Source organism: Tubulanus polymorphus, chromosome 1, assembly GCF_964204645.1.
Source record: "Tubulanus polymorphus chromosome 1, tnTubPoly1.2, whole genome shotgun sequence".
Taxonomy (NCBI): Eukaryota; Metazoa; Nemertea; class Palaeonemertea; order Tubulaniformes; family Tubulanidae; genus Tubulanus; species Tubulanus polymorphus.
In genome coordinates, this window is record NC_134025.1 from 9,232,463 (window position 1) to 9,246,766 (window position 14,304).

Here is a 14,304-nt window from a genome sequence, read left to right on the forward strand (position 1 = left end):
CAACTGGTGGTAGTCCCAAAATTAAATAGGCTGAATTAACTTTTTTTGATTAGTTTGAAGTCGTTGAAGAACAACAAACATCATGATGGACTGATGATATTTCTAAAAAAGTCTTTTAAGAATTTGACTTGAACACATTAGGTGAGAATTTTCACAGACTCTCATCTGACCATTTAGTAATTATTGATCATAATGATATTCAAAAGTAAAAATTTTATGAAACCTTTTCCTCTCTCATTATTGCTGCAGCATTGTCGACAGAATTGGCAGTCAGAAAAACAATAATCATGGATGAAATTGAGGTTCAAGAAGATGAAAAACTCTATCAAGTTTGGATGTTTTATATGGCAAAGGTAAGAATTCTACAAAAAAGTGCTAAACATGATTTTCGGAACTTATTGAGAAATTTGAATGAATCCATCATTGGATGCCGCTGTAATGCTTCGTGGTTAGTCGATATCTCATCATTTTTCCCAATATTTCAATTTCAGAATACTCCCAAATACTTCAAAGAATACGTTAATTGTTTCCTGCAAAGATATCAAGAATTCATAGATATTGATTTTCTTCATCTTGACGAAGGGTGAATAACATCATCAGTCAAATATACATAAAAGTACAAGTACATTAAATTTAATCATGTAGAGATTCTATATTTCATCGATTTCAGGTTTACAGAAGAGGGTCCTCATCTCACGCGCCTCCCCGAAGGTATATTGCAGATTATTTCGAAAGACTTGCAGCAATACAGTGACCAAGAAAACCTCGATGTAACGATCGACGTCGCGAACATCGTGGAATCGTTAACGAAGTGCCTCATCATTATCTGTCGCAATCTCGACAATATTGCTTTCGTCGCTTCGTGTGAATTTGTTGCTCAATTGGTGAATGTGACAACTAAAGTCATTTTAAAGGTAAAAGCCTTCGGTGATACAGTACTGAAAAATGCAAACATTTTTTGTGAGAAACAGGTTGGCTTCTGACCTGGAAAACTCAGACAGGCTGCTCGTTTCACTCTGCGGAGTACTCGGAACAGTGCCATCTAGCGGAATTCTCGCTGCCCCACCAAATTTTGTGGAGTAGCGGAGTAGCATCTGAAAGAGTCACGTGACCTGTTCTAGTGTATTTCTTTGCTCTGCACAGTGTTCGGAGTACTCCGCAGAGTGAAATGAGCAGCCTGAGAAACTCAGAATCAGAAAAAAACTTGGAAAATCAGGGAATTTGGATATGTTATTAACCACGTATTTCTTTATCGATATATGATTCATACAAAATGAATAAATTTTTACATTTTATATTCTTGGATTAGTTCAGGTAAATTTGTGTTATTACATGGATAAATCAGGGAATACGGGGAATTTGTAAATTGGTGGAAAGTGGTCAACCTGAGAAATCAATTCAAATTCTGAATGCAACCATCAATTCTGTGTTTTTCAGATGGCGTCCGAGAACATCCAGCATGTGAATTCGTTGACTTCACTTGTGAAACATGTTTTACATTTTTTCGAATGCATGTACGATCCATACCTTATTTGGAGAAAAAGACTAAAAGGGTGTGTTACGTGCTAATAGTTCTATCTCATCTCCTCCCATGCTACCGATATATAACAATGAGGTTTAAAATTGGTTCACAATATGAGAAAACTTCGTTACAATTGAAGGACAGTCCAAATTGAGATTTTGAAATGAAATTTTCCAATTTCAAACAGCATTTCGATTTTGTTAACCAGGTATTTGGAAAAATGCCCGTATCTTATTTGGTTAAAATGAACGTTGTGTCCACTTAAATATTTCAGTTGGAAAGTTGACCCAAAGCGTCTGCGATTACGTCCAGCAGTCCTACATGTGGAAATTGTTCCATTCTTCTATGGTGAGTGTAAACTCGTCAGTATTTCAATTCTTATTTGTTCCGATTGAACACACGTTTTGACGATGCAAAATTCATGTATGGAATCGTTCCAAAATATCTCCGCACGGAATTAATGTAACTTCTTTTTCATCATACGAGTTTGAACTTAACTTTGCATGTGTTTGTTTTACGATTAGACTTATTGAAGGGGGCAGGTAAGCATGATGCATACATCATATAAAGTTGCTTAAAGACTGCATGGATGCTTGCACAGTACTAACTAATGACAAGTTACATTATTATACAAACAGTTTCTATTGTTCAGAACACTTATGTAGCCTTTTTCTTATTAACGCCAATACCGGTAATAACATTCATTTCTATCATTCATTACTCTTTCACATGTTATCAAGTTGTTTAGGTTATTGTCAATTTGTAACTAATTTTGTTAGACTTTTTTGTGTTGTTTGTTTTTGTTTAATAATCCGCATTTAGTAACAGTAGTACATTTGATATGATTTTTCAGTTCATTATTGATATTTCTAACGAAATCTTTATAAGGTCAGTGTTCTTACGGGTTTCGGAAAGTTTTGGAAAGTTTTGGAAGATAGGAGATTTTTCAAACACTCAAAAATCTATGGAAATTTTGTTCTTTGAAATTTCAAAATCAGAGAATGGTCTTTGAATTCTAGGCTACATGCCAATGTCTTACTTTACATTTGATAACAAAGTTTATGAAAACACTTTGTTAATGATAGTGATAATTGGCACTTATTTACTTTGAATGGGCCTACATTGCCTGTTCTAGGTTGGTGATGGATATTGAAAATCTATAATTTGGGTATGGAAAAAAGGTATGGAAAAATAGAAGTGGGAAACCCGTAAGAACCTGAATACTGCTATACTCATGATTACTGGTATGCATGTTAACTATTTGTTCTTCAGTAGTACTTATAATTAAACTAGCTACATGCATTAATATTTCTTGCAGAATGTTTTAGTGGAGTATGTTTAGATGTGGATATACAGATTCGGTTATTGAATGTATTTGGTGCTATTATGTCTGGATCTCAAGTGAGTACATTCATTAGATGATTGATTCGCGATCAATATCAAACTGACCTTTCATGTTTTAAAACCTTTTTCAGCACAATGCCTTACAGGCAATATCTCCGGCCACCCTTGATGTGTGTATGCAACTTCTATCGAAGCGCGATGCTCAAGGGCAAACTAATGAACAAAAACATGATTTAGCTTCATTGAAGGATCACTTGTACAAATGTGTAGTACTTATAGTTCAAATACTGTCCGCCTGCTCACCAGATCAAGTATTTAGATTTTGAATCAGGAATTTCTTCCATTTTCTTATTATCATTACCAGCTCTGATGATCGTTGAATATTCTTCCAGCGTCAAGTTGAAGTTAATCACGTATTTGATATGTATGTACAGACCATTCTAAAATTTGCCGAGGACCAAGAGGAGGGCTACAAGAAATACGTTTTGATAAAAATGTTAGGTAATCGTCCTGCTTGTTAATATACTTACAGCTATCGAAATGACGAGTTAATGGTAATTGAAACTATTATTTGTTACTGTAGAGAGTGTGAATGACATGATGAACTGTAAAATGAAAGATAGTCTCCAAGAAGTTTTTATCGAATCAAAGCTATCGCGAATATTAGTTAATATGTTGGGAGATTGTAAGGTAAGATGAAAGTAATTGCTTTTAGCATAAAAAATAATTCATACCTGGTACTTGAATATAATATAAGAAATTTTACATTTTCCATTTCATTGTTAACAGCTGGGTGGAGAAGATGCACAGACATTAGCTCTGACGGTATTAGACGTGTTAATGAAGTTGATGCAAGGGAAAGCTAATGCTAGGAAGCTCTTCAAACAAATTGTGGGGGTCACTAAATTTGTAGAAGTGCTCAAGAGTCTCGGTCAACCATCGAAACAGTTACTGAAAGCTGTTCTAAATATGGTAAGAATTCAGATAATTGTACAGCTTTGAAATTGAAAATTAAATTCGCGATTACTTTAAATTGTTCTCTTCATTCTAGGCAGTGGAATGCGAGTTCACCTGGGTTGATAATGTCCACCACATATTGCAGAATGCTCAAGCTACATTGGCACTGGTCTACTGGTTACCGGATATTCATTCGTACGAGTTACAGAATTGGTTATCGAATCATCTGTTGTCGTTGTGTTCAGATACGTACCATAATAGGATGCTATCCTGTAAAGACAGTATGATCGGGGCGATAATCAATGCTTTCCACAGAGAAAAACAAATTGATAGCAAAGCAATAGGTTAGTGTTTTCCCATCCACCATAAGTGTTCAATTCAATATTTATTTTGCGGAAAAGCAGTACAATAAAATCAGGAGAAAAATAGACAAATTAAAAACGGGAGAAAGAAATTAGTTTAGTAATATCTTTAGTATTTCTATAGATTGCTTATAGTCTTACTGTGTTTATCAGATTATTACCAAATCTAGTATGGATGTTCGGGCAAGAAGCTACTAAGTTACATACAGCGGTAACTGTTCTGGGATACCCTTAGCAGTGGGGCCATTAAATAAATGAAGAACAATTTAGTTAACAAAACACAGCAGAGCTATGGCTAACTCTGAAATGTAATTTTTCAAAATGGTTCTTCCATATCTTATTGCAGGAAATCTTATTAAGTTATTGGAGTCTCTTGGATCGTATTCGATAACAGCAACGGAACTAAAATTACTAATACACGTTCTGCAAGTCCCAGACATGCCTTATATGAGTCCATTGATGCATGCGATGGGTATCATGGCTCGTCAAGATGGACGACAAGCTGCTTTACATTATTTCGATTTCACCGAAGCTAAATCTGTACGTTATAAAGAAAACGTATGCTCGAAATTTTGCCCAAAATAGATTATCGTATGAATCTTTGTTTCTCATAGGGAATTGCTCTACCAACTATTAAGAAACTACCGGGAAATGGATTCACTTTTCATGCATGGTTGTGTCTAGAAGATGCTAGAATCACGGATGATTCAACTGTTCACCGTTTTGATTCCCACCGCAGAATGCTGTACAGGTACATGCTGTTCATACAGTTATTTCTAAAATTTATAATGTATCATGTGTATACATCCCTATCAAATTAAAAACTTCTGTTATCTGACTTTAATGCAGTTTTATTGGCACAAATGGAGCCGGATTTGAAGCATTTTTCACTATGGATTGTACGCTTATTATCGCTGTTATTACGAAGAAAGATTACTTAACTATTACATTGACTGACTGTGCTCTTAATGATCAACACTGGGTATGTATAACTCGCTGCTATATTGTGAATGTGTTGTCATTCACATGTACATGTAACAGCATTCTATGATAGGAAAAATATTTACGAACAATGTATTTAGAAATTTCATCGAGATATCAGCAGGCAGACACTCTTTCACAGATGAACCCTATAGTTATATAATTATATTCTGGTTTTCAGCATATTTCTTGATTTCCGAAAGCGTGTTTTATATATTTATGATTTTTCAGCATTGTGTTGACATCGTGCAGTGTAATGCTAGACGACCATTCTCGCAAAGTCAGTTATCCGTGTTCATAGACGGTAAACTAAAACTGACGAGCCAGTTTAAATACCCAACTGTTACCGAGGTAAAAAAAATCAATTGAATTTAATCTTCTTAAGTCGTTCAGTTTTGATGCACATAATTTCACAACATATGTCGCATTTGAAAACATTTGTTTTCTGAATGTGTGAATATGTTATTTTAAGCAGTTTATTTTTGAATGTAATTTTTCAGCCATTGATCAAATGTTGTATAGGACATACTGGAAGCTCTATTCCCGGTCACAAAGGAAATTATGAAATATTACAATACACCGGAGCAACGACTTCTAAACCTCGAGCCACATCGTTCAAATTTTCCCTGCCATTGCCCCATTTATCGGGAGGCTCTCAAAATTCCGCTGTCAACACAATACCACTGGGTAATGAAGACAGCGTATGGGGTAGTCCAATATCGCTGCAAGGTGTATTGGGATCGGTATGCGTATTTCATGACATTTTACATCCGAGCCACGTTAAAGCATTATATGCCTTGGGTAAGAAAAATTTCAGTTCATTCTGAACAATTTGATAGAAAGGACATGTGTCGATATGCGCAAAAAAAAGAATAAAAGAATACCGTAATATATCTTTATCATCTATGAAGTTGGTTTTGTTTTACTTCTTTACTTGTGAACAGTGTTACTGCTATGAATTTTTAGGACCAAATCATATGACCGTGTTTCACCTAGAAGATGCAGAAATCTCGGAATTAGGGAACAGATTAATGATTTATTACAATGCAAAAGTAAGATTTATAAGATTCAAACAGTATTTCACAGTTATTACTGTTGGTTTTAGTGCACTGTTAATGATGCGTCTTGTATTGCAGGCGTATAAAGATGGAATATGTGTAGATCAGTCCGGAAATCACCTACATGGTTACATCACCGGAGGACAGTGCTCTCGTACTGACATAAAGGTCAGTTCTCAGTTGAAATGTAATAGAATTGAACGTAACCTGACATCGGTTTCTAGCCAGTTGATATTTTAAGTCTATATCAAATCTGCATGCTCTCTCTCTTGTCTTAGGATGTGATCAATTGTATCGGCGGAGTTCAGGTTTTGTTTCCTTTATTGGAACAAGTTGTTTACATTCAACGCGAAGAGCCGAACATGCCTTCACCAGTCGATAAATCAGATAATTTTGATGACAACGATGACTGGGTTGTATTACCTTCCAGTTCGCAAACAGGTAACTACTTAATGAATTATTTTCTTTGATTTGCTTAATTTGTTACAAAATAACATTAGATGAAAATCTTGCTTCACAGATTCATTATTGGACCATAATCCAGTCGCTGCCTTTCTGACAATGTTACGAAGTCTCATTCAAACTAGTTTCGTCAACCAAGAGACTCTGGTTCGTGTTCATGGTATGGCAACGATTGGTGCGCTTTTACAAAAGGTAATCTTATCGAGCAGATGGTAGTCTATTGATGTGAATTGAAAATTTCCCAGTTTATTTCAGTTGTTAATATTACTGATGCATTGATTTATTTCAATGATTTTTAGGTCGATCCACGATTGATTGATGTTCATGTTTTAATGGCTAGCCAGTTATTAGTGGAAGCCGTGGCTCACTGTAACAAGCCCCTGTTGTACAGTATCTATCAATATCTTTTATTTGACTTCCGTATCTGGAGCCGAAGTGAATTTCCGGTTAAAATTGGTAAGTAAATGCATAAAAGCGAACACTTGAAATGGATGCTTGTCACTTTATGCGTCTTAATTATGTTGTTGAGTTTCAATATAGATTTTACCGGGATGAACAATGTATCGGGCTTCTAGCTATTAAAGTCGCTTCTTAGTGCTCTTACATGGGTATGTGCATTTTTTGCCCATTTGGGACTCTAATCCCAGCTGGTTATTGCATCTACTTTTCATCCATCGTCTCTTTCGGTTGGTCTGAAGACAGAATGTAATTTTCGTGGGAAGTTTCCAATACAGTTCGATGTATACCCGGTATTCTTGATATTTGGTTTATGTATGTATCTACCCTAGCAGGATCTTCAGCCCAAAAATTGGCCCAATACAAATGAAGATGGCCGATTTGTTGCCATTGTTGTTCGGTATAATCATCACTTGTGCACATTTTCGTTGAAGTTATCATGGGAGATATTGATTTTGCTTTGATCTATTATCTTGGGGTATTGAATTTTAGAATTGTCAGATTGTCAAGCATTTCAGACCGCTTTTGAAGTAGGCATGGTGTTTCTAGACCCTTAGTAAACTGATTATTTAAAAAAATTATTTGCCTTGAGTTGCTGTTTAAGTGTGCCATTTTTAGAAGCTTGCTTCACATTATTCTGTTTTCGTTTGATTATATCAGAGACTGGTGATATTAATGTGCTAAATTTTTTCCCCGGTGAGTTACCATAGTGCTCGACCTACCATAGTGCTCTCTTAACCTCGTAAAAAATATATTCTTGGTTTGCTATTAACCTTTTCTATGAACGTTAACTCACCCAAACACTTGTTTTTGGCATCTTGCAGTGAGCGATTCTTGTGTTTAGCGTCTTGCAGTGCTGCTGTTGTATCAACTTAACACACTGATCACAGCTACAGAAAATAGGCTTTACGTAACCAGTATCATAAGCAATTTTTCTGTTCACAAATCTCAGAGTGATATGGGCTAAAAGCATTCTGTAGTTGTGTAACTGTTCATGCACCTAAGTATAAACATATTGTATCAGTATATAAATGATTTGCAGTAACCCACTCTAGTTGCATAGCATCATATGATAATGCAGGCTTACTATTCTGCAGTACCTTTACTGTGAGGAGAATATTATAGTGCTCTAGCCATGTTCCTACGATAAAAAGTTGTTTAACAAAAGATATTTAACAATGCATGAGTAGTTATTATTATACAATCATACATCACGCACATGTTATGTAATATACTATTGCATTTTGAACTACTGCCTGATTGAAAATGAAGAAGTTTGTAAGAATGTGTGCTGGCACTGTTGTATCATTTCAAATGTGTCTGTATTTCAGGTCACATACAGTATCTTTCAACGATCATCAAGGATGATCGCAAATTCTTTCGCAAGAAATACGGCGTGCAGTTCATGTTGGACATCATACGTACTCATTACAGGTACGATAGGTTAGGTGGAAATATCATTCATGAACAGCCAAATGAACAGCCAAAGATTTCATTTTCGACTTCATCATGATTTCAGTCAAGCTGATTCTGAAAGGTGCCGCCTCACCAAAGAGGATTTACATTCCATACGAGCAGCTCTGTTTGGTTTGATTAAGTACTATCTTGCAAAGGATATAAAGCACGATGAAGTCAAATATATCATGGCTTTTGTCCATTCAGTGAACAAAGAAGATTTGGTAATTATTTCTGAATTCAAGTATACATAATCTCATAGAACTCAAATCAAATTTGATTAGGTTAATGATCTGTCATGAAGGATGGAGAAAGCATTTTCACAATCACACATTACCAACTTTTCAGATGTTGGATATGGTCACATTTTTGTGTGGATTACTAGAAAATCATGGAAACAATGACCAGTTGTATCTCCTCCTATTCGAACCAGATGTTGGTGAAACATTGTACTCACTTCTTGTCAAGAAATCCTACACAGCAGTACTGCGAGAAAAAGTTCTGAAGGTATTTCAACATATCTGCTGAATAATCTGGGAAAAATCGGGGAAGCTTTTTTTTTCTTTAGAAATATCAGGGAATTTTGTATAAAAGCTTAAAGTCATTGAAATTCGTTGTGATTATTAGATCGCGCATAAAGTCAAACAGTTTTCATCTTTGTCTTATCTATTTGACTGGGTTAGTTTATTAGATTCTTAGCAAGTCAAGTCAGGGAAAACCATGTGCATGTCAGGAAATAGTCAATGAAAATTAAAAGTGGCCACCCTGTAAATTCATTAAAACTTTAACAACATTTTGTATGTGTTTTTAGATGATAAGTCTCTTGTTGAAGACTGATAAAGTGTATGATAAGAGTAAATACCGGATCCGGTTACAGGAAGTTGGATTTTCAGGAATGATTAGCTTAATGCAAGGAATGCAGAACTCATCCGCTGTATTAAATCAACTGTTTGATCTGATCATTGGCATCGGTTAGTATTTACCGGTATACAAAATTGTCAATCTATCGATCAACTGAAGTATCTAAGAGATTGTTGGAAACCCTGCACATGAATACCGGTTCATGAATATTTATTTACAGACTTGCCATATGCTTTGGAAGGAGCTTTGAGTGTTATAGAACTGATTCCCCATGATGCTGTATATCTAAAATTGGAGATCAGTAGAAAGGTATGTTAGATACACTTGACTTCTTAGACACTTTATCCATTTTTAACTATGCTCACTACTCTGTAATGATACGCTTTCTTTCACAGATTTTGGCGACGTTATTCATGAAACCGGGAGCACCGAAATTGTTCGCAAAACAGTTGGGTTGGCAAGAATCGTTGGTAAATCTGTTTATTATGCAGCTGAAACAAATGAACGAGCCGTTGAATTTGGTCAGTCTTCATTACGCCAATGAGGAAGATGAGGATCTACTTCACGTCGATTTAGCCGATACACAGTACCAAGACGATGAGGATGATGGTAATGAGAAAAGCTTTCTCAGCGAAAAAGTGAGGAACAAAATGCCACCGTCAGATTTAACACTGAATACAGACATCGACCTGTGTACACCGTTAGCGGAGACACCACAGTTTGTAAATGTGAATTTCTTCGATTTCGATACCCTTGTTGAATTAGGACACAGTCACTCGCACAGTCGTGGTTCAAGCGATAGTTTGGACGATTCGAATAGTAAGGGTCAAAGTATCCCTTCAACTCCGAGTTACGCAGCAGGGGACAGCGCTGTGGATATCGTCAGCCCAACGGAATCTTCGAAAAGCATCAACAGTAAATTGAAGTCACTGGGGGTGACGCTGGATCGCACAGAAAATATGGAACAAGTCGAGGAATTGTGTCAGAATTTACTGATCATACTGTTTTCGATCATGTGGAAAGGCGTTGAAGGGACTGATGAATTGTCGTGGAAAGAGCGCGGCTATGTTTTTTCGGCTCTCAAATTAATCGATGAGAAGAGTGTCCTGATCAAATCATATGATGAATTAAGCCGTCGGTTGTTCGAGATGTTATTACAGGCTTGTATAACGGATCTAAGAGATTGTGGTCAGGCAGTTTCCGGACATTGTCAAAATGCGATGCAGTTGGTGAGGTTGGTTTATGATTTCACTTGTATGGAAGAAAAATTGAAAATAAACAGGTTCAGTGAACGCTTAATTGAAGACATCGCACAGTTATTGGAAGTTCTAGCTGTTTGGGGTGGAGATGCTGAGTGGACTGAAATGGCTCAGCTCGGGTTCTCAATTCTATTGAAGTACGCTGGACAGGATCAGCTGAGTCTTTGCGCAGAAGCATCGGCAAGACTACATATGCTTATTCAAACTCGGCCGATGCAGAGATTGCAAGAAGCTTGCTTCATATTGTATTCTTTAAATGACTCAATGGATGAAGCTCTACGACAAAACAAGGAAAACTATTCTTTCCTTGTCCCAGTGATGAAAGCTCTTTTAGAAAAAGCCCATGATTTACTGAGTATTAGTGCATATTTGCCGATGTTGCCTTCTACTACAGCTAGTCCAACTTTCTTTGACGATTTCAAAGTGTTTTCGCAATCTGCCGAATGGCACGCTTTCATAACGAAGCAAGTACAACCGTCGATGAACCAATTTGTCTCAAACAGTTTCGACGAGTTACAAGTGAACTTGAAACTGCTGTGGACGGAATGTCAAGAACAAGTGATGATAACTAGTCATAAACGCAACCGCGAAAAAGGCGAAAGCAAGCTACGCTTTCAAAGTGCAATCATGGATACAGTAAAGAATATTGTAAAACAGGAGGAGAGGCGCTATCAAAGCATGTTAACCATTCTGCGAAATCAACATTTGTCACTCATGCGACAATGGAGATCAACGAAAAACTTCTTTGTCAGTGAACGAGGCGTGTGGTATGATGAGTCGCCGTGCGTTACTCACTGGAAACTATCAAATCAGGAGAATTTCATAAGAATGCGACCGAAACTCGTACCGAATTATAACTTCGACATGCACATCGAGGCGAGTCGTTTACGCGATAACCTCGCTCCGACTGAACGACCGGATGAAGCCGATCTATCATTGCTGCAGAAGGCAATCGTGCAGGCAGAAGATATCGGTGATGATCGACTCGGAGATGAAGAATGGAGTCTGATCAGCTCGACTGCTAATAACCTGGAAGATTTATCCGGTAAAGAGAAACTTGTACTATCCGAGGAATGCGATATGGTCACTTTAGTCGATGTTGTCCGCGGACGTTTAGAAGTTACTACGACGCATGTGTATTTCTTTGACTGTAGCACTAACAAGGAGGAAAAGGCTGGTGAAGATTTCAAATGGGCATTATCGCAACTGCGAGAGATTCATTTCCGTCGGTACAACCTCAGACGAAGCGCTCTTGAATTTTTCCTGATCGACCAGTCCAACTATTTCATAAACTTTTCGCCGAAACTTCGTAATAAAGTTTACAGTCGTATTGTGAGTTTACGTCCACCAAATTTGTTCTATTATGGCACTCGTTCCCCCGCTGAGTTACTGAAGGCTTCCGGTTTAACTCAGAAATGGGTCAACCGAGAAATCTCGAATTTCGAATATCTGATGCATTTGAACACAATTGCCGGACGAACATACAACGATTTGAGTCAGTATCCGATATTTCCGTGGATACTCGCTGACTACGTTTCGGAGACTTTAAATCTCGACGATCCGTCAGTGTTTCGAGATCTGAGCAAACCAGTCGGTGTACTTAACCCAAAAAATGAACATGATGTACGAGAAAAATACGAAAATTTCGAAGATCCTACAGGAACGATAAAGAAGTTTCACTATGGAACACATTATTCAAGCGCTGCTGGTGTCATGCATTACATGCTACGTGTAGAGCCATTCACTACACTACATATTCAGTTACAAAGTGACAGATTTGACGTCGCCGATCGTCAGTTTCATTCTATTCCATCCACCTGGCAAGGGATCATCGATAATCCAAATGATGTTAAAGAACTCATTCCTGAATTCTTTTATCTGCCCGAATTTCTGCAAAATCTGAATGGTTTTGATCTGGGTGTGCGACAACTCAGTTACGAGCGTGTCGATGCAGTGGTCCTGCCAAAATGGGCAAAATCGCCTGAAGACTTTGTTAGTAAACATCGCAAGGCGCTTGAGTCAGACTACGTGTCTGCAAACTTACACAACTGGATTGATCTGATATTTGGTTATAAGCAAAAAGGTGAAGCAGCTGTTGAAGCATTGAATGTGTTTTATTATTGTACGTACGAAGGTGCAGTTGATCTAGATGCAATTGTTGATCCTCTAGAAAGAAAAGCGGTTGAGGGTATGATCAATAATTTTGGCCAGACACCTTGTCAATTACTGAAGGAACCACATCCAAAGCGTTTGACCATAAAGGAGAAACTCGCAAAATCAACAAAACAAGATAAGCCGATTAATGTTCTGAATTGTTTTGGACAGTTGAAAGCGTACTTCGTTGAAGTACAAGATGTTGGATCTTTAGCATATGTTTGTGTTCCACGAAATCAAGTACATTCTTTCATACAAGCCGGAATGCCCGACTCCATGATCACAGTTTCTGACGACGGCATTCTCGGTATTCATGGCTGGCTTCCCTATGATAAATCAATCTCAAATTATTTCACGTTCGAGAGAGATCCATCACTGCTCACTGGAAGTAAAGTCCGAACGAAGAACATCAGTGGACCATTCGCACCAGGACTTAAAGTGACCCCGAGTATATTTGTTGTATCTCATGATGCTAAAGTGGTTTTCAGTGGAGGAAACTGGGATAACAGTTTACGTATCTATAGTCTGACGAAGAACCGACCGATTGCTCGAATAATCCGACACACAGACATCATAACCTGCCTGAATCTCGATTATTGCGGTAAACACTTGATCACCGGATCACGAGACACGACGTGTATGATATGGGAGATCATTCAACAGTCTGGATTCACTATGGGTATTCATACATCGCCGATACAAACCCTGTATGGACACGACAGCGAAATCACCTGCGTAAAGATCAGCATTGAACTCGATTTAGCGGTTTCTGGTTCGAAAGACGGAACGTTGATTATTCATACTGTACGCACTGGTCAGTATATGAGAACTCTTCAAGTACCGTGTGATCCACGATGCAATCTCACAATACCACTACTAGTCCTATCTGAGAAAGGAGAAATAGGAATCTACTGTAAACAGAGCGGATTACAAGTAAGTTGAGTTTCTATTGCATGTTTAGATTGCTGTATTTGTTCATTCATTTAAGAATGTAATGAATACGGCTTATTACATTTTTGATTTCAGGATAAGTTATCGCTCCATCTTTACTCGGTGAATGGCAAACACTTGGTCCAGGAGTTTGTGCAATATCCACTCAATCACATGATAATTACTGGAGATTATCTACTTATGGGAAACAACCAAGGAACACTATTTATCAGAGAACTGTTCAGGTTAGAAACACATAACAAGACTGAAAATGATAAAAGCTGTTGAAAAATATGTATACCATATTTTTAGGAAAATCCGTCTTTTTTTCCAGTTTACAAACAGTTCAGACGATGCCACTTCATGTTCCAATCCAGTGTCTGGCAGTAGTGAACAATAATACTCATATTCTGGCTGGTTTACAGGATGGCAAATTGATCATTCTCGGGAGTCGTCGACAACCGGAAGTGAAGTGAATTCTTCCTTCGATATGTGGAATTATT

General features: G+C 37.4%; 1 protein-coding gene across 3 annotated transcripts; it reads left to right on the plus strand.

The window, feature by feature from the left end:
• The first annotated feature begins 91 nt into the window (after window positions 1-91).
• Window positions 92-14,280, plus strand: LOC141898697 (neurobeachin-like protein 1). Of its 3 annotated transcripts, XM_074784746.1 has the most exons (31): window positions 92-141; window positions 250-353; window positions 492-583; window positions 671-914; window positions 1,438-1,553; window positions 1,797-1,870; window positions 2,047-2,064; window positions 2,841-2,923; window positions 2,998-3,177; window positions 3,259-3,367; window positions 3,450-3,556; window positions 3,656-3,838; window positions 3,918-4,167; window positions 4,532-4,725; window positions 4,800-4,936; window positions 5,035-5,167; window positions 5,398-5,517; window positions 5,667-5,967; window positions 6,133-6,218; window positions 6,303-6,392; window positions 6,503-6,665; window positions 6,745-6,878; window positions 6,986-7,142; window positions 8,474-8,576; window positions 8,662-8,821; window positions 8,946-9,104; window positions 9,409-9,568; window positions 9,679-9,767; window positions 9,854-13,804; window positions 13,898-14,046; window positions 14,136-14,280. In XM_074784746.1, exons 2-31 carry the CDS (start codon window positions 288-290, stop codon window positions 14,275-14,277), a joined length of 7,950 nt encoding a protein of 2,649 aa, XP_074640847.1. In that variant the 5' UTR covers window positions 92-141; window positions 250-287; the 3' UTR covers window positions 14,278-14,280. The 3 variants fall into 3 exon arrangements, with proteins under 3 accessions (XP_074640847.1, XP_074640856.1, XP_074640865.1); XM_074784755.1 differs by lacking the exon at window positions 2,047-2,064; XM_074784764.1 differs by lacking the exons at window positions 92-141; window positions 250-353; window positions 492-583; ... (1 more) ...; window positions 1,438-1,553; window positions 2,047-2,064 and having other exon boundaries at window positions 1,854-1,870; window positions 2,841-2,922; window positions 2,999-3,177.
• The last annotated feature ends 24 nt before the right edge of the window (window positions 14,281-14,304 follow it).